The sequence below is a fragment of the Triturus cristatus genome, chromosome 5_1 (assembly GCF_964204655.1).
Source record: "Triturus cristatus chromosome 5_1, aTriCri1.1, whole genome shotgun sequence".
Lineage (NCBI taxonomy): Eukaryota > Metazoa > Chordata > Amphibia > Caudata > Salamandridae > Triturus > Triturus cristatus.
In genome coordinates this window covers 29,434,645-29,455,918 of record NC_140587.1, presented here as the reverse complement: position 1 = coordinate 29,455,918, position 21,274 = coordinate 29,434,645, and the positions used below count along the sequence as shown (strand labels likewise).

The 21,274-nt window shown below is 42.4% G+C and overlaps 1 protein-coding gene across 1 annotated transcript in view; it reads left to right on the top strand.

Annotated features, from left to right (window-relative positions):
* LOC146830005 (E3 ubiquitin-protein ligase TRIM39-like) overlaps window positions 1–21,274 on the top strand; it is a 352,043-nt gene that overhangs the window by 173,141 nt on the left and 157,628 nt on the right. Inside the window, exon 2 of the mRNA XM_085604241.1 lies at window positions 5,598–5,693. Within this exon, the coding sequence (XP_085460367.1) occupies window positions 5,598–5,693 (96 nt within the window). The remainder of the gene's footprint in view (window positions 1–5,597; window positions 5,694–21,274) is intronic.

Here is a 21,274-nt window from a genome sequence, read left to right as displayed (position 1 = left end):
GCCTTATTTTTTTTTAGCGATTTGACTGCCAGTTCTATTTCTGTGGTGTTGATTTCTTGTCCTAGCAATGAAGTGTCAACTTGGTCTAGTTTTGGTAGTTTCAGCCTTTCTAGGAATTTTTTGCAGATCTCCTTGTCGAGTGTCTTTTGGTTCCTATAGAGGTCTTCATAAAAGTCTTTGAATGTCTTGAGTATCTCCTTGTGTCTTGTGCGTGTTTTGTTGTGTTGGTCCGTAATTGATGAGATCGCTACCTGGTTACGCTTGTGTTTTAGGTATGATGCTAACAGTTTCCCTGCTCTGTTTAACTCGCAGAGGTTGAGTGCCTTGCATTTGTCGCACCACATGCCCGCTCTCTTGCTTATGATCTTGTTATATGCGTACTTCTGTTGTGTTAGGGCGTAGAGTGCTGTGTTGTCTTGAGTGTTTATATGTTCGAGTTCTAACTTTTTTATATCCTTCTCAAGCTGTGTCAGCTGCAGGTTCGCTTTCTTGTTTATTCTTGCCTTGATGCTTATTAGTTTCCCTCTGATGGTTGCCTTTAGTGCTTCCCATAAGGTGTTGGTGCTCACCTCACTATTGTCATTATGGATTATATAGTCCCCTATGGCGTCCTCAATTTCCTTTTTGTTCCCAGGGTCCCTGATGGTGTCGTTCCTAAATCGCCATCTTTTCGGGGCTGCTTCATTGTGTGCCGCTTTGTTTTAGACTAGTGGCTGAATGATCAGAGACCAGCCTTGGTTCGATAGTAGACTCTTCGATCATGTGTGTGTGACTCCCTGAGATTAGGATGTAATCTATCCTCGTGTATGTCTTGTGAGGGTTGGAGTAGAAGGTGTAGTCTCTTTCGGTTGGGTGTTGTAACCTTCATGCATCTTTGAGATTAAATTTAGAGCATATATTTAGTAGTGCTGTGTGGGACTTGGTGGGTTGAAATTTGCACGTGGATTGCCTGTCTATTAGAGGGTCTAGTGGTAAATTGAAATCCCCTGCAACGATAATGATTTCGTCTTGTGGCAATTTGTCTAGGGAGTCGGATACCTCTGTCCAGAATGAATGATCGTCTATGTTTGGGCCGTATATGTTCACTATGTGCAGTTTTTCTTCTCCTCTGGATAGGGTTGTTACTAGCAGTCTGCCCTCTTTGTCTTGTGTGTGTGATTCTATTGCTAGCCTCGACCCCCTGGATACCAGGGTCAACAACCCCTCCTCTTTTTATCTGCAGGTGAGCTTGCACTCTGCGCTATCCATTTGGTTCTGATTAGTTTGGTGTCTTCCTCCTCTAGTTTCATTTCTTGTAACAGGACTGTATCACTCTTGGTCTTTGTTAGGTAGTTTAGTATTTTCTTGCGTTTAATGGGGTGGTTAAGGCCCTTAACATTGAGTGATGTTATTTTAAGGTCTGTAGTTAGTGTGAGATGTTTGCTACCAGCCATTTGTATTTCTAAGACGCGGCCATTCTATATGCTCGGGTCTCCAGGCACCCCGGGTGTGCTCGTGTCTCTGGCCCCGATTTATCCTTCCTAGAGCTGTATGGACTAGTACGTTGATATCCGTTTGAGTATGTAGAGTTTGAAAAAAGGAAAGAATGAAAAAAGAAAAGAGTGAGTACCTGAGAAGCACTGACTTTGACCCCCCCCTCTGCCCCCCCTCTCTCCCCTCCCCCTTCTTCATTAGAATACGGAAGGTGCGACGGCAGGATCGCCTTTTCGCCTCCCGGAGCTTATTGTCTCATCATTACTCGTTGTTGTACTCCTTTTAGTTGTGGACTTCCTTGTCTTTCATGTTCTTGGTGTTGTCCAAATCTCAAGTCAGGGGAACAGATATTTGTAGGGACAGGGCTCCCCAGATTTACCTGTCCTGTCCTTACCCCCCCCTGGTTTTTCCCTGAGGTAGCAGTTAGCGGTTCTTGAGGTAGATGAGGTTGAGGTAGATGTGTTGCTGCAAAAGTTGGTAGATGTACGAGGTAGTAGTGATGTGCCCAGTCTTTGATTCCTTATTTCTTCGCTTTTACCCTTTACCTAGTGTCTCCTTCATTATTGTGTTCTGGAGAAGGGCCTCTTTTTGCTGTACTCTGTAGAGCTGTGTCCATGGGTAGTGACATTGGGCCCTCTAGGTATTTGTGCAATTCTCGAGGGTCCGTGAAGACGTGATTTTTCCCTTTGTTTATTATTTTAAATCTTGTAGGGTCGATGAACAAAAAATATGTGTTCCTGTGTTTGAGTTTCTGGCAAAGAGCGAGGAATCCTTTCCTTGTGTCCACAGTGGGCTTTGTAGTCTTGGGTTAGGATGATTCTGTGGCCCTTCCAGTTGATCTGTTGGTTCTTCCTGGCAAAGTTAAAAATGTCCTCCATGTGTTGTGACCTCAAGGGCTTGCTTATGATGGGTCTTGCATAGTGGGAGGTCGGTACTTTGGCAGCCGGTACTCTGAATGCCTTATCTAATTCAAATTGACGGTTGAACTTTAGGTTGGTGAGCTTTGGTATTAGGTCCTCGAGGAATGCGGAGCAAGAGCCTGCCGTATCCTCGGCTCCTTCTGGGACTCCGAGTATTCGAATGTTACCCCTTCGGTTCTTATTTTCCATCTCTGCTGCTTGCTTTTGTAGGGCGCTCGTGATTTCAGCTAATGATCTTACTTCTTTAACCATGACATGTCCAGCATCTTCTGTGTCGCTAATTCTCTGTTCCGCCGCTGTCAGTCTGATGTTCACAGAGTTCAGATCTGCTCTATCTGCCGTAATCTCTCATTGGATTGTTTCCGTGGTGAGCTTTGTTGATTTTGCCAAGTCATGCACCTCTGCTAGTTTTTTAAGAATCGTTTCTAGCGTGCTATTTATGTCCGGCCTCTGTTTGATTGGTAAATCCGATGTCAGTGGTTCGCCCTTGCTTTTCTTTTGCTGCTGGTGCAGTCTGGTTTCCCTGTCAGCCATATTTTTTGTTTGTTGGCACCGTGCCTCTTTCTTGCGTCATTATTTGTCCCTTGTCTCGTGTGTTTGTCCTGCGTGTTGCTTCCTCTATTCTCCTTGCTTGCTCTTTTCTTTTCTGCTCAGGATGTTGTCCGTGTTGTCTCTCTTTGTCTGTTCTTCTGTTTGAATTGTTGGCTATCTTGTCACCAGGCTTTACTTCTCTCCTTCTTCTCCTATCCACGTCGTTCTCTGATGTTTCTTCCTGAGGTACCCCCAAAGTCTTCTTGCATTGGTCGTTCTAGCCTGAGCACTATGGATCCTTTTCTTGCGTATCTGTGGTAGCCCTACCTGAGGAGTTAGGCGGTCCAGTGTGGTAATGTGCCAGGGGGGGGTGCACGACCTAATTAACCCCCAATTAGCCCCTTTTCATACTCCTCCTTCATAGACAGCGGTGTTTGTTCCTTTGCATTTATTCCTTTGCATGCGTTATTATGCGCTGTTTACAGTCTTTATGGGTTTATGAGCTCTCCCCCTACGCCTACTTGTGCTCCTTTTCTTTTTTGGTTTATTCTTAGTCTTGGATCTCAGCGCGAGTTGCCTTTTTCACCCCTTTTTCACCCCTCTCTCGTTCACCTCTGTTAGACTTGCTTGGCTGCTTGGTTGCTTTCGTTTGGCCTTCTCTCATCTGCCTCCACTATCTCCTCTCATTTGTTAGCGCTCAGCCTTTGTTTTGCTTTAATTCCTTCTTCCGCCATTTTGTCTCTTCTTTTCCCCTTGTCTGCTCCCCCGCTGACCCCGCTGTTCCACTTTCCTCTTTTTTCCGTCGTGTGTGGCTCTGCCAGCCTCCCTGTTGCTTAGGCGGTGAGGCGGTGCCTTTAGTGGTAGGAGGGGGGATATCGCAGTACACGCGATCTTTGTGTGTGGTGGGGGGCTCTCAGAGCAGCGCTGCACTTTTCTTATCAGGTGCTTGTCTCGCCCGCTTCCCCCCGCTCACCTCTTGCCGCCGAGTGCCGGCTTATATCTATATTGTAGCTGTTCCGGCGGCCTTTTGCTCCTTGCCCCTTGCTCCTTCGTGGTTGCGTAGCTGGGGTACAGTTTTAGTTTCGGTTTCCTCCGTTGTTTCTTGAGAGCTCCATCTTGGATGTCTCAGCCCTCCATCCCCATTCTTACTTTTGCTTTTCTTAGTGTTTCTGGGCGTTCATGCCTCTTTGCGATGGTATCAATCTATGGTGTGTGAGTTCCGACGCCCCGTGCGGTGTCCTTTTTTCTTGGCGGCTCGCTGTTCATCGTAGTAAACTCCCTTCGCTTGCTCCGTTACGGCGAATCGGCGGGATCAGGCAGTCATTAGCTCTGCCGTCCAAGCCACGCCCCCCTCTGCCATCCAAGCCACGCCCCCCTCTGCCGTCCAAGCCACGCCCCCTCTGCCATCCAAGCCACGCCCCCTATTGCTGTTTTAAAAATACTAACTTGTATTGAGCTGTTTCAAATACCTGTTTGTTAAAAATATCTAACATGTTGAGGAGGGAAAGTGCTCACCGCTGACTGGGGAGTAGACTCTTTTTACAGTTTACAGTTAGGTAAAAGGCCTTGACATTAAAACTTACAGCATTGCCAATAAGATATTGTTGTGGGTTCTGAATGTACAGGATCCTGCCATCAACATAGAGGGCCAATTTATCCTTGCTCCAGATCCCCAAGACAAATCCAGTCCGCAAAATATCACAAGGGAAAAGAGTATTGGAGAAAAGGGGCAGGCAGCCATGCCCCCTTCAAGAGGGAAATGACAGTATTGTCTCTAACCTGTGCCTTATTATCATCGTTGAGTGTTAAGAGGAGCAATAACTCATAAAAGGTGAAGCCTCGCCCTTTTATTGGTGACATGTGACTTCACTGGTTTCTTCAGTGGGCCTTTTTACGCCCCTCCTCAATTTTTTATAGAGTTGACACTGGTGGTGCTAAAATGAGAAGATATGAACAAATGAGAGTAGATTGTTGGCTCCTTTTTCCCCTTTGTAGTTGCTGCCACAACCAAATCCCTATTTGTGTCAATGACTTGAACAGTGTACACCTTCATGGTGGTCCCCAGTACAAGAGCATAGCCCTCTGCTAGGAGTACATATTATGATGAAGAAAGCAGTACTTAAAAACATCAGTTGCTTGAATATTATGGATATGTGGCTCTGCTTCACTATTAAGATTTGTAATTTCGGATACCGCCAAGAGAGTACAGGCTCAGTGGCTATACTTACTTAATCTCTAGCCAGAGTCACTTCGACCTTCGGAAAAGATACCCACAACTTTTTTTGAAGGTGTTCCCAGTTGGGCAGCAAGCATGAAACTTACAAAGTTACAACAAATTATTTTGCAGAGATTTTAAACTACTATGCTATGACTTACCAGTCCAGTTGTAGCTATCACTGGTACTGCAGCTGTGCTAGAACTGCGGGCCAGAAGGTGGAGGGCTCTTTGTATCCCAGCTATGTCTGTCTTTTAATACCTAAAAGGGGGATATATTATCTTTGCTTAAAGTAGGAAGAGAAAATTGCATTTAACTTCTGCATTCTTTCCTGACTGAGAACATTTTTCATATGCATTGACACATTTTAACACAAGAGTGTGTGCTGGTTACTGTTCAGTTCTGTATATATGCCCAAATCACCATGGTTTAAATCCATGAATCTCTTCTCTATGCAGGGTTTGATCCAGGAGTGGCTACAGAAGTTGAGAGAAGAGATGACTGGTGTCCAGCAAATCAAACTAAAAGAAGAGGAGGAGTACAGGACTCTGAAGGTGAATGAGCATTTTTGGTCTCACTTAAGGAAAGTAGTTTATTGTGCTATGCTAGTTTATGTTTGTGTGTGTTCCTCTCTTTTTGTGTGCCAATGCATACATGTGTTTTTGGGAGCTTGTGTGCACACTAATATTCTGTTTCAGGATATAGAAATGGCACCCTTCATGTCCTTCTATTTATGTGTGCACTATTGTGTGCATTCGATATTGGAAGAAGGTAGTCCAAATATTCTCTTTTTGTATGTTGGGTGAGGGAGGGATGTATTCCATCATAAAACATTACAATTCAACCTATATATATATGTTTGATATGAAGATGTATAAGGGGGTCACAAACTGCCTCAGGAGAGCTCATAAATAAAAAAAGCTGGCTAGCTAAATGATGAAAGTGAAAAAATCAGAATCACCGAATCAAGCCTTTCATGGGGTCGTATGTCAGAATACTGAGTACATTATTATTATTATTTGCCATTTGGAAAGCACGAAGCTACCCCTGGGTTTCCCGGCGCTAAGCATCACTGAAGACACTACCATTAAAAGAGCAATGGGGCATATCATCAAGCTGGTGATAAAAAATTATCACCGCTTTTGCGGCCATTTTCGGCCGAAAAGCGGCGATAATTTTATCGCCTAATTAGCAAGCTCACGGGTTTCCAGCGATAATCTCACGTTAGGTAGTTAGCGCTAGGATTTTTATCGCTTTTAAGATAAGTGTTGCTAATAGCACGCTATCTCAGCCATTAAAATCCACGCAAGCCGACGATAATTATCCTAGCGCTAAGTGCACTGAGCGATAATTATCACCGGTTGTGGCTGATATGCCCTAATGTTTTTAAGAATTTGCGGACCTGCATTAGGGAGGTATAATTCCTCATGTACTGAGGCAAGGCATTCTACAGTTTTGGACCTAGATATAAAATGAACGCCCGCCTGAACGTGCATGACGTATTCTTGGTACACGATATTGTCCCTGCTCAGCAGATCTCAAATTCCGAGAAGAAATATACAAGAAGACCAACTTTTGTATATATTCAGGGCCAAGGCCAGCATTAGCTTTGAACATGTAGCAAAGAATTTTTAAATGTATTCTTTTTTAGATCAGTAACCAATGCAATTTCTGCAGAATGGGGGAGGCTGCGATCCTTCTTGAAGTGCATGTGAGAAGCCTGGCCAGGGTGTTTTGTGCTTCTTGGAATCCACGGATAGCTGACTTATCCGCACCCAGGTACAAAACATTACCATAATCAAATCTGGGCAGATTGAGAGCCAGAAATACCACCCTCATCACTAGATGAGGAATAATTCAACACATGTTTTTCACCCACTTCATGACTACAAAGCAGGATAATGGCACTATGGCATAGACAGATGTTCATTTGTCCAAGCTTTTTACTTTTGGAGAACAGAGGCTAACAAGGCAGGCCAATACTCCAGACCCCATAGTATTGGATTTTTTCCCATGATCAAGACCTTGCTTGATATAATGCAAGAATGCCATTGTCAATGGGTGTAGATTTTCTAATTTTATCTCCAATGTGCGTTTACTGATAGCTATTTATGACCATATTCTGACTTTACAGTCCCCTCACCAAGCCTTTCAGGGTCCCTCGTTGTTGACTGCAAGATGTGCCTATAGGTGCCGATTAGTCGCCTTTAACATAAAATATGTTAAATATGTATGCATTTTTAGTTTGTGTAATTATGAAGTATTACAACTACATAGATTTTCCACCTATCACAAATAATGTTGAATAGAGGTTCCAAAGTGCTCTGAAATACAAACTCAGATAAATGTGTAAAGTCTTTAAAAATATAAAGTGCAGCTCCAATATTTCCATCAAACACAATGCTGCCATTTATGACACATCCTAATCCATACATACCGTGACAGAAGTTATCCTGTATAGCTAGTTCCAATAAGAAGCTCCAGCTAGAATGATTGAATGAAGGAAGGGATGAGTTTAAAAAGTTCACATATGCCCTTAGCAGTGTCCTGGTGCTATAGACTTCAGTACGAGAGGTAACAATTATGTCACACCAGATAACCAAGTTTTAAGCTTTTTCCTGAAACATGACTACAAGGTCACCTGCACTGGCAAACAAACCTCCCCTTCTGCAACCACAGCAAGAGAAGACTGTTGCAATCTAGTGACCATATACTGAAGGCCAGCTAGGACTAATGATTAACAGAAAGCCAGTACACTTATCTCAATGAGTCATAACTGCCTAATGAGAGAGAGTGAAAATGAGACGTGCTCTTACACCAGGAACACCTAGATGAAAAACATTAGACGTGATGGCAGTGGAAGAAGACAGCCAAAAAACGTCTTGAATGCAAGAAACAATCCAAATAAGAGACAAAAAGGAGATGAGAAGCTGTTATCATCAGCCTAAGACACCACCGTAAAGACAAACGATTCCACCAGGGAAGCAGCTCCAGCCAAACACACATTAGATAGAGTTTGGTCCAAGGTTAATTTAAAAAATTCAGACACTTCGAGCTAAACTGTGGAGAAACTCCAGAGTGGATGCGATGCAGCAGCTTAGTGAGCAACAGATAATCCTACAACTGCTTCTTTATTATCTTCTCAGGAAATTTAGTTATCACTGGGAGTAGAGAAATAGGACTAAAATTTAACAGAATTTTAGGTGCGTGGAGTCGAACTAATTTACCCTTTTTTCACATAGAAGGAACAATGGCTGTTGATAAAGAAGAATTCGGGAGACTATTCAGGATTGGAATGACCACCTCAGCCACCTTAGCCAATAGAGCAGTAGGGCATGGATTAGCAGGCAAACCAAACTTAGTGGCATATTTACAACGAGGCGATAATAAATTATCGCCGCTTTAGCGACCATTTTCGGCCGAAAAGAGGTGATAATTTTATCGCTATATTAGCAAGGTCATGCTAACGCGTGAAACCTTGCTTTAGCGTGGGGATTCCTAACGCCCGGCTTTGCATCTCTAATGAGATGCAAAGTGGGCGTTCCTGACCTGACATGATAGGAGAAATGTCGCTAAGCGACATTTCTCCTATCATCAAGCCCCAGGCTATGAAGCATAGCGGCAAGAAAAGTAACGATAACACCTGTTATCGCTACTTTCCTTACGCCTGCTTCAAGACTGACTTAGCCATGATATCCTATGGAGGGTGGATACCATGGCTAAGTTTGTGAGTCCCTATCAACTAGCTAACGTGAGATTATCGCTGGGTTTCCAGCGATAATCTCACGTTAGCCAGTTAGCGCTAGGATTTTTATCGCTGATGAGATAAGCGTTGCTAATAGCACGCTATCTCAGCGATAAAAATCGGCGCTAGCCGGCGATAATTATCCGAGCGCTAAGTGCGCTCAGCGATAATTATCGCCGGTTGTTGTTGATATGCCCCTAAATTTCCAAAATAGCAGCACAATGCAGCTGTTATAAAACCTACAACAATTAAAAACAATTAATATGGCTCATTAGTAGCTGAAGGAATTTCTTCCATTAAAAGCTTTGTTTTAGCTATCTTAATTGCTGAATGGTATTTCCTCAAGGTTGCTCTGTAAATGTCCTAATCTTCCAAATACACTCTCTGCACCACAGTCTTTCTGCCCTTTTACAAGCAGTCTTTTCCAAAGCAAGAACCTGGGTAAACCAGGGAGCCAAGGAGCAAGCGTTGTTCTCAAATAGCTGTGGCTTGAATGCGCTATTAAACATTTTACGTTCTACTAAGGTGCCGATTACGATCCGGTAAAAAATTTCCCCGTGCGACTCGTATCCGGTCTTTTTACCGTACGAATCGTACAAGTGCCGTACGAACTGGCAATCACGATTCGCATGGTAAAAAGTCCATACGAACCGCATTGGGAATCATTCCCCACACGTCCTCGGGTCGGAAAATGTGTCCGACACGTCCTCGTACGATTTACCGTACAAATGTGAAAGGTGAAGTCCGACCGAGGAATCACGATCCATCCCGTGCGTCCGAGGTTACAACCGGATGGAAAAAACACCGTCCGCACCGAACTCCCATAGCAACCATGGAGACGTGCCCGCATATGCGCCGACCCCCCCCCAGCCCCCGTACGTACGCGCCGACCCCCCCAGCCCCGTACGTATGCGCCAAACCCCCCAGCCCCCGTACGTACGCACCGTACCCCCCCAGCCCCCGTACGTACGCGCCGACCCCCCCCCAGCCCCCGTATGTACGCGCCGAACCCCCTCGTGTATGTACACCCGTGTACGCTCGAGTCGAACCCCCCGTGTACGTTCGAGTCGAACCCCCCCCGTGCACCATACATACACGGGTGGGGGTACGACTCGAACGTACACAGGTGTACATACAGGGGGGTTCGACTCGAACGTACACGGGGGGTTCGACTCGAACGTACAAGGGGGGGTTCGACTCGAACGTACATGGGGGGGTTCGACTCGAACGTACACGGGGGGGTTCGACTCGAACGTACACGGGGGGGTTCGACTCGAACGTACACGGGGGGGTTCGACTCGAACGTACACGGGGGGGTTCGACTCGAACGTACACGGGGGGTTCGACTCGAACGTACACGGGTGTACATACACGGGGGGGTACACGGGTGTACATACACGGGGGGGGTACACGGGTGTACATACACGGGGGGTCGGCACGTACATACTGGGGCTGGGGGGGGTCGGCGCGTATGTACGGGGGCTGGGTGGGGTACGGTGCGTACCGGGCCACCTACTCTGGTCGATTCGCGCCGTACTTCGCTTTTCCGGCACTTTTTGGGTGCCGTGAAAATATTGCCGTCCGGACTGCTGTCGGTTCGAATCGTAATTCCTGGGTCGTGAAACGCTGCCTGAAAGCGTCCCGACGTCACGTCGCAGCATTCCCGGATCACATTCGTATGTATGTTTTCGTCGGTCGGTGTTTTTTACGATTCGTACGGAAATGGTGTTTCCGTGCGAATCGTAATTCCATGTTTGTAAAGTTTTACGACCGGGTACGAGTCGGACGGGGAAAACGCTCCGACCGACGGTTCGTACCCGGTTTTTACCGGATCGTGATCGGCACCTTAGTCTCCAAAATAGAAGTTGAAAGTCTCCAGTGGGATGATGCCGAGGGCTGTAGCCAAAGACAGTTCCACAAGGTTGGATAAACATTTGGCGAAGGACTACTAAATGTATTTGGTGCTGCAGAGAAAAACATATGAAACCAATCTGACTGGTGACCTCGAGCGGATAGGTGAGCAGGTTGATCCTGGTCTCTTCCTGGTTCTCAGTTTTGGGAATTGGCCACCTAGGCACCTTTAGCACCACAGAAAAGGATACAGGACTGGTGGGACACCTCCAAGGGGTTCATGAATCCCTCAGCCTGGATCCAGGTGCAAGTTTAAGATGATGGGAGCCTTTGTGACCCTATGGCTCTGAACAGGAGGCCAGCAAACTAGCCCTTGGAGTCACTCTTATAGTGCTGGGTTCCGGTGAATATGCAGGGCTCAGCAGCAGATTTGGCCTCTGAGGGTTCAAGGTAGGCTCCAGGCAGCAAAGAATTCCTTCCAGGTGCAGCAGCAATCTTCCAGAGTACATGACAGGCCATAGGCACCCTTCTAAGAGTCCTTCCATAGGTCCACGAGTGAACTGAAGAGTGGGTATGAAAGTCCTATTATACTCTTGTGCCCTTCCTTTGAAAGGTAGTAAAAGCTTCTATAAGGGTTCATTCGGAGTGTTTTGTATTTCCTGACTTCCCTGCTCTAGTTAGAAGCTGATTGTAGTGAAAATGTGGGGTGGTTAGGTTCTGTGAAGGAAAAAAACACCCTATTTAGGTGCAAGTGAGACTGTGCTCAGCTAATCCCTGTTTATGTGGCTGTCAGGGAGGATTTCACAAAGTTCAACTGTTAGCTACACCAGTCAAGTGATGCAATACAGGCTGCAGGCACAATGGGTAAAGGGCACAAAAATGCCAACTTTCTAAAAATGCCATTTTGAAAATTGTAATGAAAAATCAAACTTTCACATTCAAGAGAGTTTATCAATAAAATGTCATAGATACCAACAAGACATAGCTACCTTCTTCATAGCTGCAGCTTATTAAATGTAACAAAGAAAACCCAAAGATGTCCTATGGGAGGTGTAAGCTTTGCAGTAGGGAAAAACAAATGTATGAGTTTTTCATTGCAAGGACATGTACAATTAAAAAATACTTAAAAGGACATGTCCCACATTTAAATCACACAGCTCCCTGCCCTATGGGCTGCCTAGGGAAAACCTTAGAGGTGACTTATGTGAAATAAAAGGGAAGCATAGGTCTTAGCAAGGGAGTTCTAATGCCAAGTTGAGATGGCAGTTTATCCAGGCTACAGTGGTAGACCGAGTACATTTTATAAGGTGCTACTTAAATGGGTAGCACAATAAGTGCTGCAGGCCAACTGGTAGCATTTAAATTACATGCCCTAGGTATATTTTATACCACTTTACAAGGGACTTATAATGAAATTAAATATGCCAGTTAGGTATAATCCAATTTAACCAGTCTGAGGGGAGTGAGCACAAGCACTTTAGCACTGGTTATCAGTGGTTAAGCGCAAAGAGCCCTAATGTCAACAAAACAACATTAAGGCTGGCAAGCTTAACAGCTATGTTAGAACTTTGGTTAGGTATTCAGAGTTTCAGAAATGTTTATAGAATTTCCCCATTAGGAATCACAGGAAATTAATTTTGCTAATTAGTTTCTTGAGGCCAGGCAAGTAGAACACTATAACTCATCTTCCAGAGAGACTGCATTGTGATGAGGCTAGACACAGTTATCCTACTATTTATAAACGTATATTCAAGATACTTATTTTGGGTATGTTTAGATTCAAGAAAAACTCGTTTTTCATCAAAGTACAGACATTACATCTTCTTGTACTTTTTAGTGTAGGATCGCTAAGGTCAGTTATTAAAGTTAACTCGTATAGCCTTTTGGAAAGCCAGTACATCTTGCAGACTAAAATGTCCAGAAGAACTGAGCAGTCAAAGAGGTGGAATTCTCCATTTCCGGCATGATATTCTTGTGTAGGTGGTCATTGGTATAGACAGTGAGAGATGGGAGAGAGCATTGTTCCATTTTTCCATGTTGTCATACACTTATACCGACAGTCACTGCACCCATTACTGACAGCACTCAACACCTCACTCTCTCACACTCACACAGACCTGCAACTACTCACACAACACTCTGCACTCACAGGCATGCTCCTAAACATCACACACCAAACACATAGTAGAGATCTAGGACTGGCTGCACAAAATCTACAAAACCTACTTTCCCTCATGAAAACCTAGCTAAAAAGCATCAGCCCTGAAATGTGCCACAGATACCCAGGGCTATAGGATTACAAGGCAGGACAGGCTTTACAAGCACAGGGGCAGAATCGCCATCTTCCACAAGAAGTAATCAGCTGCACGCACCACCTCCACAGACACCTATCCTCCAAAAGTATATGGTAAACAACCAAAATATAGAATCCAAAATATAGACAGGACAGAATATCGACTCTAAAATATAGATAGCACAGAATATCAAATTATTAAAATATAGTTTTTATAATTTTTAGTGTTATATATGGTAGTATATGTGTTAAAATTATATATTATTTTTGTAATGTATGTTTAATTTTTTTAAAGTAATGAATGTTCTTTAATTTAATTTTTGCGTAATTTAATTCCGTAGCGGGTTGCGGGTTTATAGGGGAATAGGGTGGGGAGTAATTTAATTCTAGTAAATTAAATATTCATTTTTATTCATATGTATTGATAATTCATTGATTGATAATTAATTATTAATTGGTAATCATTGGTAATTCATTTCTATACATTGATTAATTGATAATTATGTTAATTGTATTTTTTATAAATAGGAGCGGGTTGTGGGTTTATAGGGTAATTGGGTGGGAAGTAATTTAATTTTAATACATTAAATATTAATTTTTATTTATGTCTATTGATAATTAATTAATAATTAATTGTTAATTGGTAATTAATTTGTATTCATTGCTAATTAATTTTTATTCATTGCGAATTAATTTTTATTAATTGATTAATTGATAATAATGTTAATTGTATTTTTTATAATTGGGAGTGGGTTGTGGGTTTATAGGGGAATTGGGTGGGAAGTCAATTAATTATAATAAAGTAAATATTAATTTTTATTTATATATATTGATAATTACTTGATAATTATTTATTAATTGGTAATTAATTTTTATTCATTGGTAATTCATTTTTTTCCAATGATAATTAATTTTTATTCATTGGTAATTATTGTTGATTAATTTTTTATTGGTATTGATAATTAATTGTTGATTGGTAATTCATCTTTATTCATTGCTAATTAATTTTTATTAATTGCAAATTCATTTTTATTAATTGATTAATTGATAATAATGTTAATTGTATTTTTTATAATTGGGAGTGGGTTCTGGGTTTATAGGGAAATTGGGTGGGAAGTCAATTAATTGTAATAAAGTAAATATTAATTTTTATTTATATATATTGATAATTAATTGATAATTATTTATTAATCGGTAATTAATTTTTATTAATTGATAATTATTTTTAATAAATTTTTTATTGGTATTGATAATAATTTAATCTTATTTTAATATTAAATCATTACTTTCCCTATTGTTGCACTCTCAGGAGTGGGAATAGTAATTTTTACCCTCCCGCTATCCAACGCTTTCCCTACTGTTGCACTCTCTGGAGTGGGAACAGTAATGTTTACCCTTCGCTATCCAGCGCTTTCACTACTGTTGCACTCTTTGGAGTGGGAATAGTAATTTTTACCCTCCCGCTATCCAACGCTTTCCCTACTGTTCCACTCACTGGAGTGGGAATAGCAATTTTTACCCCTACGCTATCCAACGTTTTCCCTACTGTTGCACTCACTGGAGTGGGAATAGTCATTTTTACCTTCCCGCTATCCAACGCTTTCCCTACTGTTGCACTCTTTGGAGTGTGAATAGTAATTTTTACCCTCCCACCATCCAACGCTTTCCCTACTGTTGCACTCTTTGGAGTGTGAATAGTAATTTTTACCCTCCCACCATCCAACGCTTTCCCTACTGTTGCACTCACTGAAGTGGGAATAGTCATTTTTACCCTCCTGCTATCCAACACTTTCCCTACTGTTGCACTCTTTGGAGTGGGAATAGTAATTTTTACCCCTACGCTATCCAATGTTTTCCCTACTGTTACACTCACTGGAGTGGGAATAGTAATTTTTACCCCTACGCTATCCAACGCTTTCCCTACTGTTGCACACTCTGGAGTGGGAATAGTAATTTTTACCCTCCCGCTATCCAACGCTTTCCCTACTGTTGCACTCTTTGGAGTGGGAATAGTAATTTTTACCCCTACGCTATCCAACGTTTTCCCTACTGTTGCACTCACTGGAGTGGGAATAGTAATTTGTACGCTCTCACTATCCAACAAAATCTCTACTTTTTTTACATTACATTTATTATTTTTACAGTTTAAGCTTTTTTATATTATTCTAAGTATGTTTTATTTAATTGTTTTTAATATTTAAATACTTTTATATTATTTTTAATACATTTAAAAATGTTGATATTTTAGCTAACTATACTTTAACATTCTATATTTTGGAATCGATATTTTAGTACTTACCTGTTTGTAGATAGGGATTCTATATTCTGTACTTCTATATTTTGGAGTCAATATTTTGGGTATTCATATTATGTCCCTCGATATTTAGTCACTGAACCAATTTATATACCTGTTGTTCAAGCTCCACGTCACAGTCAACTCAATCTCTCATTGACAAAGCACCTAGACTATGTCCCAACTTCACTGACAACGTCAAAGACTTTGTCATGCTATTCTCCCTCAATACAAGTAATCATTAAATCTTACAGACTTCTGGTTCCACTGGCAGACCACACTGGCCCCAATTTAAAAGAGCTCATCGAAGAACTTGAAAACCTAGGTCTCGTCCAAAGAGTAAAAGGACCCACTCATGTCACAGGTCATCCCTTGGACCAGTGTTCACAACCTTTAAAAACCTCTCATTCAAAGAGCCCATATCACAACAAGATCTAAACCCCCCTCGGCAATTTGGTACACATAGGAATTCAGACTGATGAAACGCCTTGAAAGCAACTTGAGAGCAAATGGAAAATGAGCCAGGACAAAGCAGAAAGGAGCATGTTCAAATCCTCCAAAAGTCCGTACCACTAAATGATCTGGACCACCAAAAGTGCCACTCAGGTGGACCTCATCGATGCCGGAACTAACACAAGAAATCTTTGCCATCATGAAGGATTTCACCTCATCAACAGTCACCTCCAACTCAATCAATACCCTTCCATGTCCTCTGTAACAATCTCTCTCAATTCTTCATCAAAAAAATCACAACAATTGACACCATTTACGGTGACTTCAAACAAAACTGGTCCAAACACATGTCACCAAACGCCTCCTGATCTTATCAAAAGAACCAATGTTTACAGCAGGGCCCACAATCACCACAAAAGCAACCACCACCACCATGAAATTAAAATACTTAGGGGCCCCTTCGGACCCCTATCCCCACCACGTCTACTCCAGAGGACTGCAACCTATCAGTGCCATACTCATACTCATTCTGAATGCCTCCACCTCTTCGGAGACTTGCGGAAATGCTGGGAAACATGCAATTGTCCTCACATTGCTGAAGAAACCCTCAGCGAGCCCCTCAACACTCATATCTATCTATCTATCTATCTATCTATCTATCTATCTACCTATTTATCTATCTATCTATCTATCTATCTATCTATCTATCTATCTATCTATCTATCTATCTATCTATCTATCTATCTATCTATCTATCTATCTATCTATCTATCTATCTATCTATCTATCTATCTATCTATCTATCTATCTATCTATCTATCTATCTATCTATCTATCTATCTATCTATCTATCTATCTATCTATCTATCTATCTATCTATCCATCCATCCATCCATCCATCCATCCATCCATCCATCCATCCATCCATCCATCTATCTATCTATCTATCTATCTATCTATCTATCTATCTATCTATCTATCTATCTATCTATCTATCTATCTATCTATCTATCTATCTATCTATCTATCTATCTATCTATCTATCTATCTATCTATCTATATATCTATCTATCTATCTATCTATCTATCTATCTATCTATCTATCTATCTATCTATCTATCTATCTATCGATCTATCTATCGATCGATCGATCTATCCATCTATCTATCTATCTATCTATCTATCTATCTATCTATCTATCTATCTATCTATCTATCTATCTATCTATCATCTATCTATCTATCTATCTATCTATCTATCTATCTATCTATCTATCTATCTATCTATCTATCTATCTATCTATCTATCTATCTATCTATCTATCTATCTATCTATCTATCTATCTATCTATCTATCTATCTATTTATCTATCTATAGATCTATGTTAATGTTAACTGGAACTTCTGGAGTGTATAATCACCAATAGGTCTCTTAGCGCTATGAGAGAGAGCCTAACATCCCACATCTGCATGTACATGCTCTTAACTTGGCCTAGGGTGTGCCCCAGGCTTCGGTACAAAGAAGCGTTTTAAGTTTTTTCCTAAATTGGAGAAGGGTGGGTTCCCTGCGAAGGCTTTCCGGCAGCCTGTTCCAGAGTTGAGGGATCATTGCAGAAAAGGCTCTGGCCCCTTTGGAGGATGTATTGAAGCGGGGCTGGCCAAAAGGTCAGCATCAGGCGATCGAAGGGTATGCCCTGGCACATAGTTTATAAGGCGCTCCTTAATGTAGGCTGGGGCCCGGCCGTGGATGGTTTTATGGGCTATGCAGAGACCTTTGAACCTGGCTCTCTGTTTGATCGGGAGCCAGTGCAGCTGCTGCAGTAGGGGGGTGGCATGTGCCCGCCTTGGGAGACTGAAAATCAGTCTAGTAGCGTCGTTCATGGACACTTGGAGTTTTGATAGCAGCTTTTCAGTAAGGCCAATATACAGAGAGTTGCCATAATCTAACCTTGACATAATCATTGCTGACACGGCTATCCGTTGTGTTGTAAATGAGAGATGGGGGCGAGTCTCCGTAGCTGTCTCAGTAGGCCCACACATGTCCCTGCCACGGTAGATATCTGGTTTAACATGGAGAGCTTGGCATCTATTTTTATGCCAAGACTTTTTATGACCGGGGCTGGCGTGGGAGTGGTGCTTAGCTCTAGTGGCCAAAATAGGTCGCTTCATGGGTTGCTACCAGTGGTGATGGCCAGTACCTCAGTATCTATTTATCTATCTATCTATCTATCTATCTATCTATCTATCTATCTATCTATCTATCTATCTATCTATCTATCTATCTATCTATCTATCTATCTATCTATCTATCTATCTATCTATCTATCTATCTATCTATCTATCTATCTATCTATCTGTCTGTCTGTCTGTCTGTCTGTCTGTCTGTCTGTCTGTCTGTCTGTCTGTCTGTCTGTCTGTCTGTCTGTCTGTCTGTCTGTCTGTCTGTCTGTCTGTCTGTCTATCTATCTATCTATCTATCTATCTATCTATCTATCTAACTATCTATCTATCTATCTATCTATCTATCTATCTATCTATCTATCTATCTATCTATCGTTGCAAAGTGATAATTCTGGGCAACTTAATGTGCTGCATTTAAAGTGAGAAAACACCTGTGTAAACTATAGGAATTGAATCAGGTTTGTTTGCACTTTATTACAAGGAAATCACTTCCAACATGAAGTGAAAAAGAAAACACTTTAAGTGCAAAAATGAAATGCTGTGTCTTACCAATAACAGAATGGAACAAAATGCACGCTAAAATGTTACATGGGTATATCATGGAATGCTTAAATGCAATAATGAAAGAAGAATAGCAATCTGTGAAATATGACAAGGCATGGAGTCAAAATCATATCATATAGAGAGAGCTTTGTGCATACCATTGCATGCAAAGAAACAATGACACAATATATATATATGAAAAGGATGAATACTTTAAAGCATTATGGGAGAAATATATCTTTTGATAAATGCAGTGAGAAAATCATACATTTAAATTATATATGGAGAAAAATGTATTCTCTGACAAGTGAAACATATGCGAAGAGAAATGCGACCTAGAAATAAATTTGAAAATATTCAATATTTAAGACAAGAATTCTATAATGTGCACTAACGATCGATCGGGGAGAGCCCACATGTGACTCACGAACACTGTGTGGGGTAATCCAACGAGTGGACTGTGGGCAGGTGTTTTATCGTGATTTAATACGGAACAGTTAGACTGCAAGTTCATCTTTTGACATTTGGTGCCGATTCCGATCCTGTAAAAGCCGGGTACGAATGGTCGTATGGAGCGTATTCTCCGTCCGAATCGTACCCAGGAAAACCACCTTACAAACCCGCAAGTACGATTCGTACAGAAATACCATTTCTGTACGAATCGTAAAAAACTACGTGCGGCGAAAAAATACCCACAATTCCTATCCGGGACATCACGTACGTGACGTTCGGACGGACCCAGGCAGCTTTTTACGGACCAGCAAGTACGATCCGTGCCTACGTCACTCCGCACCGCTCATTTTTTACGGCAGCCAAAAACTCCCGCGAAATTGAGGACGACGCGAAGAAGGAGCACCGGTACGCAACGGACAGCCATGGACCCCATCCTACGTGTCATCCCGGCCCTCCTAGCCTACGACCTGGTGCACAGAAACCAACGCAGTCGCCACAGAAGGTCAAAACAACACCCAGGGGCAAAGAGGGGGGGTGCGAGGGGGGGAACAACCTTTACAACGCAACTTTTACAACGCACTACCTTTACAACGCATTTTTTACAACGCATAATCCATTACAACGCATGACATTACAACGCATACCATTACAACGCATTTTTAAAAACTACCTTTACAACGCATTCCATTACAACGCATACTACCATTACAACGCATACCATTACAACGCATAATATTACACTACACTATCCAACACTTACCCTACTATTGCACCCCCTGGAGTCAGAATAGTAATTTTTACCCCTATACTATCCAACACTTACCCTACTGATGCACCCCCTGGAGTTAGAATAGTAATTTTTACCCCTATACTATCCAACACTTACCCTACTGATGCACCCCCTGGAGTTAGAATAGTAATTTTTACCCCTATACTATCCAACACTTACCCTACTGATGCACCCCCTGGAGTTAGAATAGTAATTTTTACCCCTATACTATCCAACACTTACCCTACTGATGCACCCCCAGGAGTTAGAATAGTAATTTTTACCCCTATACTATCCAACACTTACCCTACTGATGCACCCTCTGGAGTTAGAATAGTAATTTTTACCCCTATACTATCCAACACTTACCCTACTGATGCACCCCCTGGAGTTAGAATAGTAATTTTTACCCCTATACTATCCAACACTTACCCTACTGATGCACCCCCTGGAGTTAGAATAGTAATTTTTACCCCTATACTATCCAACACTTACCCTACTGATGCACCCCCTGGAGTTAGAATAGTAATTTTTACCCCTATACTATCCAACACTTACCCTACTGTTGCACCCCCTGGAGTTAGAATAGTAATTTTTACCCCTACACTATCCAACACTTACCCTACTGTTGCACCCCCTGGAGTTTGAATAGTAATTTTTACCCCTATACTATCCAACACTTACCCTACTGATGCACCCCCTGGAGTTAGAATAGTAATTTTTACCCCTGTACTATCCAACACTTACCCTACTGTTGCACCCCCTGGAGTTAGAATAGTAATTTTTACCCCTATACTATCTAATACTTACCTTAAATGTAATTTAATATAATGCGTTGTAATGGTATGCGTTGTAAAGGTAGTATGCGTTGTAATGGCAATGCGTTGTAAAGGTATTTTTTAAAAATGCGTTGTAGTGTCATGCGTTGTAATGTCATGCGTTGTAATGGATTATGCGTTGTAAAAAATGCATTGTAAGTGCATGCGTTGTAAAAGTGTGCGTTGTAACGTCATACATCCGTGCGAGGGGCAGGAAACATAACCCATACCCAATTAAAAACATATTTATCCGGCACATAAATTACCTCCATGGTCTGGTCACTTCAGGGGGCGTGTCCACCAATCCCACGTACCGCCACAACGGAAGTGGACGTGGACGCGTACCCGTCACCACTACAATGGTGGGACGGCCCGTACCCACGCCCCCCAGAGCGTGGGTACGGTCCGTACCACCATTGTAGTGGTGACATAGGGGTATGCGTGGTATGGACGTACCCACGCTCTGGGGGGCGTGGGTACGGGCCGTACCACCATTGTGGTGGTGACGTAGGGGTACGCGTGGTACGGACTTACCCACGCTCTGAGGGCATGAGTACGGTCCGTACCATGCGTACCCCTACGTCACCACTACAATGGTGGTACGGACCGTACCCACGCTCTGGGGGGCATGGGTACGGGCCGTACCACCATTTTGTGGTGACGTAGGAGTATGCGTGGTACGGACGTACCCACGCTCTGAGGGCATGGGTACGGGCCGTACCACGCGTACCCCTACA